The sequence below is a fragment of the Ornithodoros turicata genome, chromosome 1, assembly GCF_037126465.1.
Source record: "Ornithodoros turicata isolate Travis chromosome 1, ASM3712646v1, whole genome shotgun sequence".
NCBI classification, from domain to species: domain Eukaryota; kingdom Metazoa; phylum Arthropoda; class Arachnida; order Ixodida; family Argasidae; genus Ornithodoros; species Ornithodoros turicata.
In genome coordinates, this window is record NC_088201.1 from 180459715 (window position 1) to 180479952 (window position 20238).

At 43.9% G+C, this 20238-nt stretch overlaps 1 protein-coding gene and 1 long non-coding RNA gene across 4 annotated transcripts in view; one reads left to right on the forward strand and one right to left on the reverse strand.

Moving 5' to 3' along the window:
* Positions 1–9231: 9231 nt before the first annotated feature.
* LOC135373468 (uncharacterized) lies at positions 9232–10740 on the reverse strand. Its single transcript, XR_010416474.1, has 3 exons — positions 10456–10740; positions 9865–9959; positions 9232–9660 (listed from the first exon to the last, which is right to left on the reverse strand). It is a non-coding gene; the product is annotated as an uncharacterized LOC135373468 (long non-coding RNA).
* A 5470-nt stretch (positions 10741–16210) lies between these two features.
* Positions 16211–20238, forward strand: part of LOC135373476 (uncharacterized) — an 87028-nt gene continuing 83000 nt past the window's right edge. For all 3 annotated transcript variants that reach the window (XM_064606664.1, XM_064606674.1, XM_064606667.1), the window contains exon 1: positions 16211–16515. In XM_064606664.1, coding sequence (XP_064462734.1) covers positions 16428–16515 — 88 coding nt within the window. In that variant the 5' untranslated portion in view covers positions 16211–16427. The remainder of the gene's footprint in view (positions 16516–20238) is intronic.

Sequence of the window (20238 nt, forward strand, 5' to 3'; positions counted from 1 at the left end):
TAAGGTAGTCTATGTTGAAGATACTTGAGCTATTTTGTTAATAGCAGTGAGAATAATTGCTTAAACTGTATCATAATTCGTTAACTCAATCCCCAAACCTTTGAGAACTGATGCACAAATTAGTGCGGTACCATACCAGATATTTATTTCGTACGAGCCAAATATGGGAGGCTACATATTTTCATTAACTTATCCCACCCTATGGGTAAGGTGAGGACATCAAAAAATTAATGCTGGTTTAAATTTTGTCTTTTGTTTGGGCCAGCCGAAACGGTCAGCCACGAGTAGTGCACATGGAAGCGCAGGGCAGTGACACAGCATCATAACGGTGAGGTGTATTTTATTAGCCGAGGAGCAGAAATGAGCAAATTGGAAGTCAATATTCGCGAAAGTTACAGAGGGGACAAAAAAGGCCCCTCTTACCTCGATCACATCTGCAAAACAGCGTCTCACGTCTTTCTAAAAAGCCACGTGAAGAACGTGAACACGTTATTTCAAAGCCCAAAGAATGGTTGTGCTCATCCTGGTGTCACAGACGAGAAAAACATGTTACCAAGAAAATGCCACGCGAAAAATCCGAACTGTCCACAAATTTCCCCCGTCTTCAAGTAGTCCCACTTTACCCTAATTCACTTTGAGAACGTGTCGTGTTGTCTTTTTCTGTTCCGTGTCTCTGGTTTTATCGTCGTTTTTACAATGTACCAGCTCGCCTGCACCCTTGGACTTCTATCACTTCATATATCAAGCGTTAATTCATTGTGAACCTTGATTGGTTTCTGTTTCAGCTAATTCGTAGTATCATAACTTGTAAATATACGATGAAAGATGAAAGTCACTGAAAAGGTTAGCCAGCTGTAGGGATCGAACCCACATCTTCTGGATTGCCGGTCCAGGGCTCTACCAATTGAGCTAAGCTAACACGCCTTCTCAGCGACCTCCAGGGTGCGTCATCTGAAGGGACAAACCAGCCACACTCTCTCACTCATCCTCCTCTCACTCTTACATTTTTGCTCACTCATACATACATTCATACGACGGGATCGACGCAGGCGGCAACTGTTGAACATGAGAGAACTGATGTTCTGAGGCTGGAACAACATAGAAAGGACAGATACAAACAAAGCCTCAAATTGCCTACAGCTGGCTAACCTTTTCAGTAGGTGCGTTCTTTTCGCTTGCACCTCCTTGCACCCAGCAAACCGGTTCGGAGGGTGCAGCACCTTTTCATTCTTTTCGTCCCCTCCTCGGCGCACTCTTGCCCCGCCCGCGTTCTTTTCGTAGTTCCCTCTGCCCCAGTTTCACGTTGAACCCAAAGACCTCTGCACCTTCCCGTACGTGGGTGAAAAAGCGTGGAAGCAGACGACATCGTGAAATGGCTGCGACGTCGGTCTTCGAAATCTGGCCCCTGCTCGATGGGTAGAACTCGGAGGCCTCGTACATGTCGGCAAGTTGCTGGACACGGCGTGAAGACAGTCGGAACAAACGTTTGTGCTCGAATTCCATGTACTTCGGCACGACAGTTTCATAATACAGAGGAATTCGACAGCATTCATGCCTCTCGAGAACTTTGATTGTAGCACAAACCAAGCGCGATTCATAACACTCGTCTTCTGAGTCCGAATCAACTAGCTCCATAAAGGCCGCCAGACTCGCGTTACACGCCATTACCGTCACAAGAACCAGAAGAATGTGGGACTGCGCGTACGAACAAAACTCCACGCTCTGCGAAAACTCAAACCTACGCAGCTACAGCCCTGCTTCGTAGCAGACGACAGCCCGTTGTCACTGTCATGTGATTGCATTCTTTTCAAGGGTTTAGTCCCTTTGCACCTTTCACTAAACTGGTTTTCGCGGTCTTCCCAACCCAGAAGACCGGGGATTTAGGTGCAGCACTTTTTTTGCCGAAAAGAACGCACCTAGTAACTTTCATCTTTCATCGTTGATTTCTTAGGCAATTTGAGGCTTTGTTTGTATCTGTCCCTTCTATGTTGTTCCAGCCTCAGAACATCAGTTCTCTCAGTGTAAATATACGTCTAGCATAAATATGTATAATTATTATTATCTCATTATTTCATAATGGTTTCATAATTCGTTTCTACGCGTCTATTCTCTCCCTCGTGAATAATTTGAGCTCCCAACACTATCCTTTAGCTACAGGATTTCAACATAAATTGATACGTGCAACTTTTATTTCTATAAATAAAATAAACTTGAAACTTCAAAAGTGTTCACTCCTTCAATAGTGTTAAAGGTCAGCTACGCCGATTTCCCGATGTGTTGAAACGGTTGTGATATTCAGAACGAGCACATCCAACTGCCCCCGAAACGCACCTTCGTTTCTCAAGTTTGTCTTCCTATTACGAAAATTAATTCATCAAAGAAACCAAAACAAGCCATGGGCGCAGCCATTTTTGTGACGTAGATGGGATAAACCTGCTCCATCTACGTAGATAGAGAATCGTGCGTCTGATTGGATGAAAGCTGAGGCTTTCTCTGACTTCCCTGTCGTCTTCTCCCGTTTGCGAGGAAATCCAGTTATGGCCGCCGGCTACGATGAGCGTTTCGTCCGACGTAATCCCGAGAACTATTGAACGATGGAAACAACAACCGCGAACTCACCTCAACATCATTTTCGGCGTGAAATTGTGATTATGTGCTCGAGAACTTCGCAGTTCAATCGTTCGGCTGCCATTCACGTCAACCCGTTTGCTGCTTTTACTACAAGTGCAGGAATGGGAGCGATTGAGCAACAACGTGAGACTTGGTGATCGTTTGAGCATATACCTGCAGAGGACTGGTCTTCAAATAAAGAAGGCCGTATTTCTGCCCATGCACATCGTGCGATTGCCAGGCTTGTTACACGAGATACATATATTGTGCAGCATCATAGCGCGACTGCAATGAACGACGTAGGAATGTATCGTGACCACTCGAACTGCATTCGTTGAACCATTCGTCGGTTACATGAAAGTGTTCATTAGAGTTGCCCCGCACAAAAAGTGTTGGATGTAGTTTTGTAGTGTGTTGTTTATCTCGTAGAGCGCATCGCGGCATGTAGGTCGAGAGCCCTTACACGTATTTTTGCATGTTTACTTGAGTGTGCGCATTGTTCTATACCACACAGGCCATATTTCATTCATAATAGTTTCGCAAATAAACACGTACGGGTAGATCTCATATTGCTTTTGAGTTAGGCGTAGTGTCTTCAGATCAGGGTATGTGTACCCTGTTTGCTTGACCCAACAGATGTTATTAAGGGTAGTGCAACATTTCCCACTTCTTGAACCATGCTAATATTGCCAGAATAAGGAACATTACACTGTGCTGTGTACTCCACACTCAGTTGTCTCGCGACGTAAACCCCCAATTATTATATTGGGTACTCCACATGTTCAACCAGTCAGCACTTCCCATATACTATTTTTTTTAAACATGTGCTTAAAATTGCACAACTGCCACTCAAGTAACTTTGCCACCAAATTAGTCAGTGACAAAAGGTATATGTATTTTATCACAAATTTAATAACCTTAGTGGAAATGGTTGATGTTGTCCTCTGCCTTGTACGGTGCACTTCATAGCAAAATGCACAATAGTCCAAATGTTTTCCTTGTCCCCAAATGCCCTGTCAAAGCTGAGAGACTCTTATCAAAATGGGGAAGCGGGCTTGCTTGTCCAGAGAAACAAATATGAAACTGCAGTGCTCAACGTAAATAACTGCATGCACAGCAACTAAGGCTGGTGATGCCGAAGACCTAAAATTTCTAGGTTAAAAGGAGAAAAGACTACTGCAGCGTATTAATGTTGTTTCAAAAGTATACCACCACAAAATTTGTGAGAGTCAGTTGGTGTATTTAGTTATGTTGGTCACCTCCTGCACCAATTTTTAATAAAATTCAAATGCGTTGCTACCAACCAGGACCTAAGCCTGACCTATGATCTAATAATAATAATAGTATCTATCAATGGCCTATATGGACCTTCACCACTAGTTTGGTCTAGGTTTCACACGTGGCTTCTAGTGAAATTCGAAGCTGCTCTGTAGAGCTGACAGGAGACTTGCAGAGTAGAGAATTTTTTATTTATATTTTCCAAAGAACATGTAAAAAACAATGTGCTGTACCAACTGTATTCAAAGAAATACAAATATACTTTGTTTTAGCTATGTGCATATTAGCAGATTATAGGTGACCGATGACACACAATGGGCGTGAAGGGTGAGAACACAAGAATACTACCACTGCAGGCACTGTCCTGGAATTCGAAGTCACGAATTTGTCAGAAAGCAATAACCACGCACAGCCTAAGGATCATATTGAGCTCCTTCCATTATTCTTTTTATTGACAGCATGTTGGCTGCCATCCAGTCCATGAAAGTGACCCTTATCGTTGAAAGAACGGTTCAACAGCAAGCTAGCTGGTGATAGTGTCCATGATGGCGAGACCTGAAGAGGAGATACAAGAAGGGACATAAACAAGCTATGTTGAGACATTGTGTATGTCCCTTCCTATCCCTCGTCTCAGGGTTTTTCGCTATCGACCTTCATGATATTTCCTTCGGCAAACTTTACATATTTTTATGTAGAATTGTGAAGGTACAGCCAGGCACCGTTAGCAAATCACACAGTACTTTTCTTGAATCAAGAATCCATAGAAGGTACACAGTCATCTTCAGCATTGCACACATCTATGGGACATGTTAATCACTTTGGAATGTCACAGACATGTCATGGAGGCTGGCACATGATTAGTGGTGCTGAACAGATGACTATTTGTCATAGTTTAGGCATAAAAAGCAGTTTTGTCACTTGCATGTTGAGACAGATGTATCTCTACATACTTTGCCATGACACAAATATATGAAGCAACAAATGTACCCACTACTTTATTATGGTTATTAGTCAACACTGCCAAGAACGTGGGAACACAGTCTTGTACCACCTACACTCTTCAAAATGACCTTCACACACGACACATTGTAGGTCAACGAGACTCCAGAATGATGTCCTCTCCCTCCCCATTGGCTGAAAACATTTTTCGACTACTTTGCATAAGGGGAAGTTAGTACAAGAAACGCACAGATTCCTTTTTTGAGCAAATCAGTATCCAGAGCGTTACCATACTGTGGTAGGCCTGCAGTGCATTACGTGGTGCAGCACACACTGTAAAAAATTTCACCGCAGAACATGTCCCCCGTTCTAATGACAGTCTTCTCCAGTTTTCAAACTGCCATTTCCCATAGTGCTTTATGGTATGACACAGTATTTCTAAATCTTTACTGTAGTTTACTGGTTGTAGCAGAAAAAAGACACCACTGTTTCCGATCACAGGACGCAAGCCACAAGTGCTATACGGAAACAGTACATGCTGCTCTCTAGGAGTTGTTAGTGTTTGGACGTGGTTTGGTGCATGCAGGGTGAATTCCATGGTTAAAATATCCAAACGTGAACAACTGTTAGATTACATGTTGTAGAATGCTCTATAGTACAGTAAAACCTTCAAGTCGGACACCTCCCTACCTCGGACAACTCCCCATGATTTCATTGCACGGGCAGGCTCCCATTGAAACTACATGGAGACGAAATTCTCTATGTCGGACACCTCCCTATCTTGGAAGTAGGATAGGGTTTTCCCTGCAAAGTCGGACAAAACCCTGGCCAAATTACCTCAATATCGGCCCATCTTTGCACCAAAAAGACCCAAAATGAGCAAGTGGCCTTGACTTTTGCCCCTTTTTTCCCCTATACTGGTCTCAGCATTTTGTTGCTTTAGTTTTTAGAGTCCAAAAACAAGTGCTGTCAGTCTACATTGTAATTCTTTATGTGAGCACTTGTCTTCAGTTTGTCTAGAGCCTTTGAACGAGCACTGCACCAGAGCTATGAGAAGTAGGCTGACGCTTCAGAGACAAGTCCTTGCTGCTCGAAAGGCTCCAGAGGTAATGCCATTGAGTAGAATCTGAACGGAATTGAATATACTAAAATCAGTAATAATTATCAGTGAGTGGGTAGAGGTACCACTACCAGGCACCACCACCAGGTACCACTAAGGACCTTAAATTGAAGAAGGGGGACATTTCTCACAGCTGTGATCTCTTCCATTTTTTGTTTGCACTCATATTCTGTAACTCGGACACCTCTATTAGTAGGAGACGCTTCGGCTGCACCGCGGGTGTCCAACATAGGAAGGTTTCACTGTATTTATGTTCCGTGTCATGTGACCACAAACAATATATGCTTTTGCTCATGCTGCACAGCACAGGCGAATTGAGCTGCATGTGAGGATAATAACATGAAACCCGAGGCGCGGAAGAAAAGGCATGACTTTACGGTCCCTGTGTCAGTTTCATGTTGTAATTGCGTACCAGCTGGCCTGTACCTGAGAATAGGTTTGATGCATTGTACACGCAGCATAGACATGCAGTATGTGGCGTGTTGTAATGCTCCATGTGGATTGTTTCGGTACAATCTTGAACTATGCATACCAAGGGGTAGGGAATCTGCGTGACAGGTTTACCTGGAAGTAAGAATGTAAATGTTAGCTGAAGTCATTGAATAATTAACATTATCAATATACTGCTGCAGATCATGCCAACAATAGCACACAAGATGCTCCGATATGTTATGTAGGAATGTCTCTGTACTCACAATATTAGTACAGCAGCTACAGAAAGGCATAAAACAAGTTTTTGTATACATGATACCACTTGAATGCAACACAAGCTTCTGCTGCACTGCCAGAACACCACGGCGGACAGATTTAGCTTACTTCACCTGAGAAAAAGTATGTACTGTTGCACATATGATGCTGTTTGAATGTCTCGAAAAACATAATTTATGACCGAAAGACATCAACTGGAAGATTTCGATTTACCTTAGTCAAAACTGAGAAAAAGTATGTGCTGTTGCACACATGAAACTGCTTGAACTGCCCTTGAGCGGTCTGGAAGAACACCTTATTGGTGACCAAAATACAACAGCTGAGCCAACATTGAATTTATACCTTACTCAAAATACACAAGATGTGCTGCCGTGCATATGATACGATGATACCGCTTAAATGTACTCTGAAAGCGCTGGCACCTCATGCATGGGTGCTCTAAGCTAGCGAGCAACAGCAAGGGTATATGAACACAAGAAGTCGAGCACAAGTGATGGAATGCACTCGATTAATCAGAAAATGAAATGTCTCAGTACCAGGTGTCACTGTTCCGTCAACAAAAACATATGAACTTTGAAGGGGCGTCTGGTTGGCACTGGTGAAAACCTTCAGCTTGAAACCCAGACTGTGATAGTTGAGACATGGAGTGCAAGCTTTTCGGTGGTGCCAGAATGCCTGCGAAATCATTTAACAAATAAGGCAATTCCAAATCTGTACCGAGAATACACCCGCTGGGGCGTAATCTCTAAAGGATGAAGCACCCAGGGAGCACATGGTGGGCTAGTAAACGTCTAAATGACGTCTAAAAAAAGAGATAAGGAATGTCTATAGAATGTCTACGCAATTAGACCAAATGTCTAGTATCCCTCCACTAGACGTCAAATAACACGTCTAACGTTACGCCACCTAGCCATCTAGCCCTAGACATCCGATGTCTATGTACCTAGCCGTGATTTAGACACTCTTTTGACCTGGATGTCTGGAACAGGGTCAGACACTTAACCATGTATTAGACATGAAGTCTACAGCTAGACCAATTTTATCCCTCCATTCAGGCGACAGGTCTAGGGTTATACATTTCCTGTACCCTACTTTAGCCACCTTTAGACCTACTTTAGACCATGACTAGTCCTGCTACCGTCCTGGCATGCATTCATGCAGAAATATGATATAATTGATAGCAACACGGATCTCAGCATAAACATTTATTCGCAGTAAACCACACACGAAGTCTACGGTACAAAACTCTTGTCTAAAACTGGATTGACTTTGCCGCCAAGCAGGCGTCTTGTGTTTTGACTGAGGAGTGTTGAACTGGCAGCAGGGTGTTGATGGCCACCTCATTCCTTTCTTCCACCTCATTCCTTTCTTCCAACGAGTGATTGTTGGTGCTGTAGCACTGCCTCCAATGACTCACTGTGGCTAGAAAATAGAACAAAACATGTCAGAAAGCATTATGTAGCCTGCTAGTTCTAACTAGTTTGTTTAGTGGCTATGCACACTCTTTCACGGGATGCTTGTCTGGCCACATAAGAGCAAAAGCTGTATCAACACTGATCTGAGAGACACAAAGAAAAGAAGCTACACGTACAAAAATCACAGAACTGTTACAGCTACACAACACAAATTGCAGCAACAGCTGAAAATCTGTTTGCGCGTCACTACCTGATGTGGACACTAGAGCCCTGCGCCATCCGCGGATGGAAGCGGATATCCGTAAGATACTTGCGGATTCGGATGAGTATTTATCACTTTCTGCGGTGTGCGGATCGGATGGCTCGAGGTCGGATGCGGATATACCGCATGCTGTAATTTTTCTACTAGCAATTTATTTGTATTGCGCACCGACAGCGAGCGCATGTCCGGGTTCACCTTTGACCATGCACGGCCAAGACGGGAGAGAAGGCATTTTGGCGTCCACACGAGCACCGGTGAGGAAGCGTTCCAGAAGTCTCTCCATATCGCGTTTGTTGAAAGGTTTACCTTTGCTTGTCGCCATGAGTGCTTCCTTGGGAGCATGGAGGCATCCGAAATTATACCAACATCCTTCCGGCTGTGTTTACGCGTCCTTCGAAACTTGCGGATCTAAACAGTTGTGTATGCAACGGTGCGGATCGGATAACGTGTACGCGGATGCTAAAAATCTTATCTGCACAGGGCTCTAGCGGACGCTGCCAGGATCTCAGGGAAATGAGGATGTAACAGCTTTCGCTGTGAAAGTACATCTATGTGACAGGCGTTTTCTCGTGACACACGACCTTACCTGGTCGAGCAGGCGACTGCTAAGCACTCCATGATTGGCGCAGCACTTCCATCACTCCATAACGCTAAAACAACATCTGTGCTGCTCTCATAACTTTGGTGCAAAGCTTCTGTACAGGATAAAAATAAACACTGTGCATATTATAAAAGACAATACAAAGCAAGAGCTGTATCACCACGTCAAATATTATAAGTACGTACAAGTAGTATACAAGTTTATTCACATGACGTCATCCGCAGGAGACCGCCACTGTCGCTAGCAGGCAGATTTGCTGCCATCGGCCCTATTGTAGATTTCAGTCAAGCAGTTACCCATATTATACTCACCGTATATCTGGTGTTTAAAACTTGTTGCTCTGTGATTTGTAGAATGTCTGAGCAATTTCCATATTTTTGGTGTTAATAGTCACCTAAAAAGCATAATGCAGCAAACAAATGCAAGGACTAAACATTGCGGGACCTATAGTATGGCGCTGAGGTGACTTCAGTGAATAAACCTTTTAGGAACTCAAATCTTGCACTACTACCAGATAGCTGTTTGGGTGAAGTAAGACGGAATGACATAGTCACGCTGTTCTCCATACAATACCAAGGATGTCTCAAAACGACAAAGCACAAAAATACTAGTTTTGTACCGTTTGATGAATATTTTGTCTGCTGCCCACACAGGTTGTGCTGTTCCTTAGCAAGCTTCTGGCAGTCGTTTCTTCTACATCGCACTTCCCTGCTGACTTTCACAGCATCTGAAAAAAAGTTCGATTTCGTTAACCACAAGACAACCATGTAAATGGAAAGCAGTTAGAGTCTTCCACCAACTATATTTGCAATACTTTGTTGACAAAAAATTTAAAGAGGCACCCTCCAGAGTAAGATTAGGGGGCACATCGAACATCAGGAACATTGGAGGACAACACAGTCACACGTCAGTGACAACTGCTTCCCCTCACCTCACAGGGAACTGTTAAGCTTATGTGCAAACAGCTGTTTCGTAGGGTAGGTTACCACTATTTTCATATCCACCGATGCAAGATAGTCCAAGCACCTATAAAAAGAAAAACCCAGTTGCTATGAAACCATGATATGCAAACAAAAGTACTTGCGCAAAATTTTCAGTGTGTAGTTTCACTACCAGCGAAAAATGCAACAACCGAAGTCGGGCTGACATGACAATGAACTAACCAGCATTTATGTTCCGGCATGTCCGCCCTGCAAACCGTAACTGTCGACTTTCGTTTACTCAAGACTTCAACAGTCATCGAAAACTCGTTAATCTCGATGGTTACTTAGTGATACCGTATTTGTTTTAGCACAAAGACGAACCAAGGCACTTAATGAAACGTTGTACTGCCGAACATACAACGTTAATCACTACTTTGAATGCAAGTGCAGTCAGGTCAACCCACACTTCCAATATGCTTCAATCGGTGATACGAAGCCGAAATAAAGGAAACGATATTCCAATATTATGCCACGCATCTCTACTACATGCGATTTGGTGCACAGAAACAGGCACATACTTTAATGAAGAGTGAACTCACCCCTTAAACTTGAAAGCCAGAGAACAAAGAAACGTTGTCCACCACAGTACTCTGGGAGCTCTGCTGTGCTCAACAGCTTTTATCACTGGACAGCACGGCGTACGTTCTCGCTATGCTCAAAAATTGCAAGACAAAACGCGCGGGAGATTAGAACTTCGAAAGGTTTTCGTATAACAACCAGTGGAATACAGCCGCGAAGACCCCAACTGCTACCCGTTGCGCGTCCGGAAAGTTTGAAGTTTCAACCGTTGAAACTGAACTGGTTCGAACTGGTTGGATGGATGGATGATGGACGGTGATTGGGTAGACGGGCAGGCGTCATTGCCATTGCTTTAGCTCGTACTTATTGAGTACTTATTTTTTGTAATACTCTAATTTCTGTGGCCGTTCATTATAATTGGGTGGTGGAGGTTAAATGTTAAATAACACATATGCCAATCCAGCGGAAGTTACACCAACATCATCATCATTATGCAATCGCCATCGTTGTTGCAGCGACGAGTGTCGTATTTTGTGATGTATGTGTTGAAAATCGCTGTTCTTTTTGCAAACATTTTATCAGTGCCTTTGCTACTGAGCTACAGGTGTGCCTAATATGTAGCGCATTGCCTGTTCAGTGGTTTCAAAGAGATACCATGGGCAGTTTCAAGATTTTTTGAAGGGTTCTGAAATCCCTGAGTCACGTCAGATTCCATTTTACTGCTGCAGCTGTGTAGCTTCTGGGAAAATGTTATGTGCAGTAAACAAACATCTGCTATCTGCTGCCCACAGTACGTGCAAAGTGCTTCTGTGTTTGTGGAGCTATGGTTTATAGTGCTGCGCTGCACGATTCGTCGGCGTCGTCGACTTTTTTATTGACGTTTCAGTGATTCAATAATTTAGTTGCTGATTTCTTTAAGTTGGTGTAGCAGTTGGTGCTAAGGTGTTGCTGCAGGGGAGTTACGTCGTACAAACTTTACATTTACCAGCAACGGTAACGCCATCAGGAACGCTAGTTCAAAAAACATTGCCCCGAACAAATGCGGGCTTCCGTTAAGAAAAAAAGATATATATTCAGTAAAATAAAATATTACTTCACAGCACTTAAATTCTGGTAATGTCTTCTAGTTGTGGATGCTGTCAGTGTATATGCATGTCAGTGAGCCAAAAACACTCGGATCACCATATGTATGGACATTATTTAAATTATCTACGTACCTCAGTCAGACTGCCTTCATTTGACTGATCTTTTGTTACAATATATGGGTATACAACTCACATAACATGAAAGACTACATACTATCCATTTGGTCATAATATAATTGGACAAAGTTAATGTGGTCCATTCCTTGCATAGTTTCTGAAGGTTGTTGCAGAGTCCAGTTTTATTACCTCAGTATGATCATTTGCAAACAGATTGTACTTGCTGCTCCACACACGTGTGATGGAAAGTAAGAGAATAAGGAATTTCCTTCATGTATGAGGATCATCCGACAAAAGTTCCTCTGCTGTGATCAAAATAATAAACCTATAGCACAACATTGAAAAAATTTATGTACAGATTAGAGCTCAACGTTACTCCCTAACACAGTCACCTTATTTAGCTGAACATTTTTGATACTGTGATACCAAGTATTCAATACGTTGTCTGTGCCATGCTATGCCCTGTTTACAAAGTGAGGCATTCACTTTGCATTTCACCTGATCAATTTGTGTTTCATGATCACTTGCGAATTGGTGACTGCCGAGGGGTGCTTTGAGAGGAAGATGCAACAGCAGATTGGGCAAATTTTCATTGAAGTAGGAATCATCACCTTGAGCACGAGGAGAACGAAGTATACAGGAAGCCCACGAAAAGGAAACTCACGTTTGTGTGTCTCCTGTATACTTCAAGCCTAGTTCTCACATACGACAACGGCGCATGGCAACGGCGAACGGCACGGCAAATTGTGTCGTTCCGACGCCGTAATGGCGCCGTTCTGGCCGCCGTCTCACGGCAAAAGGAAGTTGAGCCATGCTCAACTTCTGCCGTGCCGTGGTCCCGCCCACATCACATCCAACCAATGAAAGGCCCGCACCAATGAAGATGGCGGCTTCTCAGCTTGATGCCGAGAGATTAATTGAACTTGTGAGAAGGTTTCCTTATTTGTATGATTTGTCGCATTCTGATTTTAAGAATACACAGAGAACACGTGCAAAGAGAACACGTGGAAATCCATCTTTGCTCGCCGCGGCTCGTGATGTTCGACATCACGTGAACACGGCAGCACGGCGAGGTAGAGCGACGGCGACACGCACGGCGGCGGCAACGGCACGTCACCGTTGCTGTTGCCGTGCGCCGTTGTCGTATGTGAGAACTAGGCTTCATTCTCCTCATGCTCAAGGTGATGCTTCCTATTTCAACGTTGTACCAGCTCGCTTGTGTACTTTTTCTCTCTTTGGCAAATTTCCAGATGAATTTCTGGAACAAATCCCGAGTCTTTCAAGACAAGTGCAGACAGCGTTGACGTGGTTTTACTACACCCTTCCAAGTCCTGTGCGTTTTGGTTTCATCGTAGTTTGACGCTTTCCCAGGATCTCGCAGTACATCTGCATTTACTGTCATTGTGCATGTGAGATAATCTACAAGTTGCACACAATGATAGTCCTAAAACATTGTCGGCATAGCCTTTCCAGACGAAAACGCGAGTTTGACCTCCTTCAGAATGCTTTCACCGGGCACCCACCATGACTTCCTATGGTATTTTGTCTCAGCACTTGCATAATGCATCCAGGTTTCATTAATAAAAATTGTCATTGCATCCAGGTTTCATTAAGTAAAATTGTCTTGATACCATTGAAGGAAAATGCAAGCTGCATTCATTCGTTGCTCTTTACAAACGTTACCGAGCAAATGTGGCCCCCATCTCGCATAACTTTCGTTGACCATGCTGAAGGAAATTTGTTCTCATTAGTATCAGAGTGCAGTACCAGTGACCCGCCAGTCTCCGTTAACAATTCTCGGAATTTCAGAAAAGAAACGTCGTTTCGTGGTGTTATAGCTGATCTCCCACTGTACTGTTCATTGTGCAGATTTTCACGACCCTGTATAGAGGACACACCATTTCAATGCCTGTAAAGTGTTTTGTATAAACAGATGTTAACTGTCAGTGGATATTCTCTAAAGTACACTTTCACTCTTTTATTCTTTAACGAAAAATAGGATAACTCTTCCGTACTAGGATAGTCAGACGTACTCGGAAATATTACATCCATGCTTGAATGCCTGACACATTAGGTGAACGGCACTTCATTAACCAACATCTGCAGTGCTGGGATGTCACACCCAACTACTACACCATTCAGTTTGTCCTAGTGGTGTTTCCTTTGAATAACAAATATCGGGAAACTTATTTTTGGATGGCCCTCCTAATTCCAGTTCTCTTTCTGCATTTGGCTACATTTTTTAGATTTCTTGTGACGACTCTTGTGGACAAATACCAGCATGGAAGACTTAATAACAATTGGGGTTTACATTGCGAGACAACTGAGATCATGAGCGACACCACAGCAGTCGGTCTGTGGATTGCCCACCTGAGTGTCCTTAAATGTGCAATGAAAGCTCACCACACAACACACCGTATTTAATGTCCCTTGTGGAAGATGGCATGTCTAAGCAACCTGTATCCTGGCACTAAGTTGCTGCTGTTTTTGGCCGGGTTCGAACCAGCGATCTCGGGATCAGAAGGCGAACAGACTCACTCACCAGGGCCGGTTCACGGACAACTTGAACACCACAATTATGTTAACTCTGCCATCAAGTAATTCAGTTTCCTGCATATGTTTTGTAACAATTGAACTTCAGTTTTGTAAGCCTGAAAGCTAAGCTTAGAACCACCTCTTATAATATAGTGACTGTATTTGATGTGTGAATGTCTTCACACCTCTTAAAAAGCTAATAAAACAAAAATCTTGATGATTTCTAATATGTGGTACATACAAGGCCAGCTACAAGACGTCTACAATTAGACGTCAATTACTAAATGTCTACAAGATGTCTAGTATATCACTAATTTTAGACGTCTAAATAATGGTAAGACTTTTAGACGTCTAGTCGACGTCTAGTTTGGGCACTATCCCTAAAGTCTAGGGCTAGAACAGGTCTGGACGTCTAGTTGACTACCATGTGTTCCCTGGGCAGTAACTGACAGATAGCGTATTTTTCTCTTCTACGCGATGCAATTTACACCGCATAACTGACTTGTCTAACATTACGCGTCTTACCTTTATCCGCTGCCTAGTCCTGCCCCTGCAATCTCCTGCTGCAGATAAGGTTGGCACAGCATCCCGGACGAGACATCTTCAGCTTCTTGTGAAATAAGTTGCGCATTGCTTCCGTAACATTCGCATGAGGCAGATGAACAGATCAAATCACTGCTTTCGAAGGTGGCACCCAGTCGGAGTTGTAACCGTTTGTTGCAGTCAATAGATTTCTCTTTCGCCTTTCGGAAAATTGTGGTTTGAAACATTGGAACTGCATGCTGAAGTGTTCTTGCAGACGGGAGCAAAACGCTCACGCATTCTCGGCACGCAGCACAAAACACGAATGACACCAGGAAGTCTGTACTGGCCTAGCAAATGCTTTGCAGTCGAAGGAAGCAAAACTCACGTTCCTCGTGGGTTTAGTGAAGTCCAGAAATATATTGGCTCCCTAATAGCGAACTGTTTATCACTTCCCCAATGTGAATCGTGAATCTGCGCAGCAGACGGCTCGGCAGGAGAAACTGGCCGGCTTGGCGGAAGAAACCAAGCCAAAAGTCATGCCAAGCCGGAGCGCGGGCAGGCCACGAATGTGTCGTCGACACAGGGTTTGCGGGCCACAAGACGGGATGTCAGTGAAACTAAAAATTCACTTTTTCGGAAAACCACGAGGAGTTTGGGATAACTATTTTGCATACATAATCAGTGTTCCCTTATGAACACACCGTGTGAGTACCATTCCATTCTGTAACACTCGAAAATCGGCGTAGCTGAGCTTTAATGAAACGAGGACATTCCATTTTATCAGCAGGGGTAGTGTCACGTCTTTGTCATCCTCAACTGTAGTATGCCCCTGGTTAATGTGTGTAACTTGTGCTAGCATAGTATTCACCGTCTGTGTCTCACGGTGTAAGTGTATGCCTTCTATTATCCGTTCCACGACGGTGTACTCATCCTTTTACCATATTCAATTAAATATAATTATCTTAAATACCTCTCATCGCCATTGAAGGCTAACTACTGCTAACTACGTATTACTAATCGGACTCCCATACTTTTCCTTGAGCAGTTTGGGGCCAAGCTCGTTCTATCCTTGGTATCCCAGTTTACTGCTCTCCAGTTCGCTCTCACAGATGGCGCTGATGAGAGTCGAATATTTTGCACTAATGCTACTCGTTCTGTCCAGCTGGTAAGAGAAGAACAGTTTTATTAGCGGCAGACTTGAACATATTTTCTCAGAGTGTACGGCAACACAAATTTCTCAACGGTCACGAACTAAACGTGCGTGCGCTCCTTTACTTTCTCAAGCGCATGCTTTAAACGGGGAGGCTGTTACGTTTGAATGCTTCCCGGGCATTTCTGTAATAGCCAACCAATTAGCGAATGCTTAATCCTTTGTTAACTTCACACTTTCGAGATATAGACGAGAACACGTCAATACAAGCTGCAAAAAACGTGACCCCATTAAAATTTTACTGTACGGGTTTACCTGTATCACGAAGCTTGGTTCTTTCCTAATGAATGCTAGTTAGCACATTTAGGTTGCCTACCTCGTCATCTTGTTGTCGACCTTTAACTTTGAGCCCACGTATACTCCGCTAGAGCGTTAGGTAGCACAGTTGTCGTGATTTGTATCACCATATAAAGCGACATCTCGGCCACGTAGCTGACGTCGCACCTGAAGTAGCCCTTGATATTCAGTCCCGAGATTCGAGATTCGACCGCTCTGTTGATCACACTCGTCCGAAGTGAAAATGCTCTACATCACTTCAGCTGTTTTCCTTGCCTTTGTGGTCCTCGTGGGAAGCATAACCCCATCAACAATTTCCCCCATCGGCGCGAGTAAGTATTATTGACTCCAATTTAGAGAGCCTTACCCTATACAAGTCTACCCGCGCCGCATTGACGTGCCCGCCAAGCACTCAATGCAAATAGCATATTGGGTGGTCTACATATCAAGCTCCTAAGGGTATTCATTCATGGTAAATATTGAAGCGATTGACCCCGCAGCGCAGAGTTATCACGTGCTATTCCCGTAAGCAAAAGGAAGATGGAGGTTTTACGAAGAGCAGTTGACATACTGCTGCCCAGATGACGACCTGTCGCATATCCTTCCAGCCGGATATGGAACTGAGGTTTTCATTTCGCTTTCGTGTAACTGTCGTATTTTGCTACCGAAGTGAGTACGTGAGGATCGAAAATGCCAACGTAAGTAGCAGACGACAACTAAGAGGGATATCGTCTGCTTACACTGCAAAAAATGCCATAAAATGTACAGTCAAAATCAATTTTTACCGTAAAAGGAACAGCTATGCTACCGTAATTGGAAGTACGGTGCAAGTGCTGTAATTATTACGGCGCCAATGAAATATGACGTGATTATGACGGTTATCACCGTAAATAGGACGGTAGTTTGTCCGTAATCCTGAATACGGTCAAATGGCTGTAGATTTCACGGTAGCCTGCCATACTTTCACATTGCCTTCCAGTATCTGACATTGTGCTACGCTTGATGGGAACAGTGAATTTTAATAAATGGTTGATTGCCGTACGTGTAGACATGCATATTGTGGCGCAGTGTTCCTATGCATTGTATTTCATCGGAGGCCAAGTCCATACTTCAATAACTTTCATATCTGCTGCTGTATGTACAAACCTCGGCATATCGTACAAACAGTGGACATCATTGTTTAGCGTACCGTGTGCACTGAAGACAAAAACACATGAAAAGCACTCACGAACAGACGGGACCCAGGAAACCAGAAATATCCCAGGTACGTCCCACAAAGGTCGCACACGTCGCATATGTCCGCCACGTCTATGCGACGTTACCTGTACGTCCACAATGTGACTTTCAAAAATGTCTTTCTTTCTATATCCCTGGGACATCTCATAGATGTAAAAAGAAAGGAGCAAGCGCGCGTTATTTTTTGGAGACATCTAGGGCACGTGACCCCTAGTGGCATGACGTAAGCAAGAGGGAAAAGTTTGGGGTTTACTACCTTATTTACCAAGCAATCACAGTATACACGGTAGCTTGAGTTAAAAACACGATATTTGCCAAGATGGGGTGTCAGGAACGGTCACAGGTATACACGAGCGTCGTTTGCAGACTCACAAGCTAACTGCACAGACGTTGTCACCGTTGCAAATTTCATACGCCACGCTACACTTGATGAACGTACGCCAACAATTTGTATTTCAGTATATGCTCGTTGTGGCATCTCTTGAAATCCGCATACGCGGTGGAGGGGCTAAAAAGGGAGCCTGCGCAAGGTATATCTAAACAGGTAGCGTAACTCCCATAGGCGCCTGTGTCTTCAGAATGACGCCATGATAGAGACGGTCAGCCCCATCCATCCGTTGCGCGGACTATTACGATTGTAATTAAATGGCGTCAGAGGTGACGTCAGCAGTATGAACGATAAGTAGTGCATAATTGGCTATGGCACCTTTTCGTTCGCGCACTTCGTTTGCGTTGTATTCCCTTTTCCTCACCCGTGCAACACTACCAGACGAGAACACAGAAAAAATAAATCGTATCAGGTTTAATGAAACATATCAATACGAAATACATATAGTTATCACATACCTTGACAACTCCAAACAGAAGGGCACCGTGATATCACACAGAAACGAAGAAGGTTCACTTAAGCTCCATTTCTCACCTAGAGCAATACGCACACGCAGTGATTAGACGTTTGCATTTATTCAATGAGTGGCCATTGCAACAAAACATGACATCGTTGGTGCACAGCTGATTCCTGCTAACACTCACGCTATCATGGCCGCTCGTCCCATGAATTTTTTTTTCGCGGGGCCAGAAACCGGGGATGCATTGTATTCATCAGTTCACACGTGTTAATCTTGGCCTACAGCTCCGAGATGTCAACGTCGCTACCTGTTTAACCCAAAAAGTATACGAACTCCGCATTTCAATGCACGGACACACGGCACGGATACACAGGTGCACGGATAAACACGCCCACTCTCACACATGCGCAAAGGAGCAGGATACGGAAACGTACTCGGGTGGTAGATTATGTGCATGAGTGAGGCAACAGAAAGTTTTTTCTACATTGAAATTATGAATAACCTATTAGTACGCACACAACCCATGCCCACGTTCTAAAGTTTTTGTGTTTACGATCGTACCTCTGCTGTCAACACCCAGCATCGCTCGCGCCTCATGATGGTAGCCTTGCCGACGGGTCTGAGTTAGTATTTTCGGTTGTTTTCGCTACCAGTTTAGATATACCTTGGCCTGCGTCTTATATGGTGAAAGGCGAAAGCACATTTATTAACGCGCGGTCCGCATTCGTCTTGGATTAGTGCCGAAAGGCCTCTGGGCTGCCATTTACCACACTACAATACTCTTATGGTGCCAAAAACCTAGCCATAATGTAGCCTTGAAATAAAAATACGTGCCAAAAACGGCTGCAGCGCAGAATGATCTGCATAAATTGACGTGTTTCATGACAGAGGAATTAATTTTGTCTTCTGGTCATCTCATACTGTGGCAGTTCAACTCAGAGAAGCAGGCAAAAAAGTTTCCGTCGTCGTAGTTTGTTTACAAAGTCAAGCGAACGAACGAATGTGGCATTTGGTTTGAAGAGTCCCACATCGGCAGCACAACAATATTAAAATTGACGTTTCGTGGCCTGTACGGCCCTCAGCCTCAGAATGAGGTTCCCCGATGTCCGCTTTTCACTTAAATAGTGGTGCATATCTATCCAGTGGGGGGCCCGGATGTTTGTTCATGCAACATTGACTTGTCTTGATGTACCACGATTCGAGGTTCCTTCTAATCCCCCAACGGCCCTCACGTGCTAAGATATCAAGTGAATTCAGTCTAACCGCGCGGCCTGTCTTTTCCACGTGTTCGCAAAATTCGGTTGGTTTACCAGGATTTTTTTCGAGGTCATATTTGTGCTCTTTCATCCGTGTTTTTATTTTACGTCATGTCTCTCCTATGTATATCTTAGGGCAATCTTGGCATGAGACGCGGTAAACCACCCCCGCTTCTCCATATGTTCCACCTCGCCTTTAGGATGACTTAACAGGCCTCTCAGGGTTGTTTTAGGCTGCAACGCGGCTTTTATGGTCACGGTCGCAAGAATCCGTCTTATTGGTTCCCGAAACCCCTTTTATATATGAAGGGGTGACAAAAATGTTCTTATTCGTAGTTCCATCATTACCACATCTAGACCTTTCCCCTGATTTTACACGTCACTTATGGGGACCTCTGGATAGGATCTGTTCCTACGAATTTCCTTCATTCTCTTAATTTCGGTCTCTAACTTCTCAGGACTTGAGCGCTCTAGATCTAGAAACGAGAGAACGGGCCGTTGTCCTTTTGTTATCCTGTGGACGTGCTGAGTTAAAGTGCAGCGCCATACCGGCACCACATTTCTTTCTGAATACGGACGTTGTCAGTTTTCCTGATTCGCTCCTTGTGACAAGTACATCCGGGAAGGAAAGTTTGCGATCACTTTCCCTTTCGCAAGTAAACTGAATATGCGTGTGTACCCAATTAAATACATCTAAAAGGCCGTCAACCTCGTC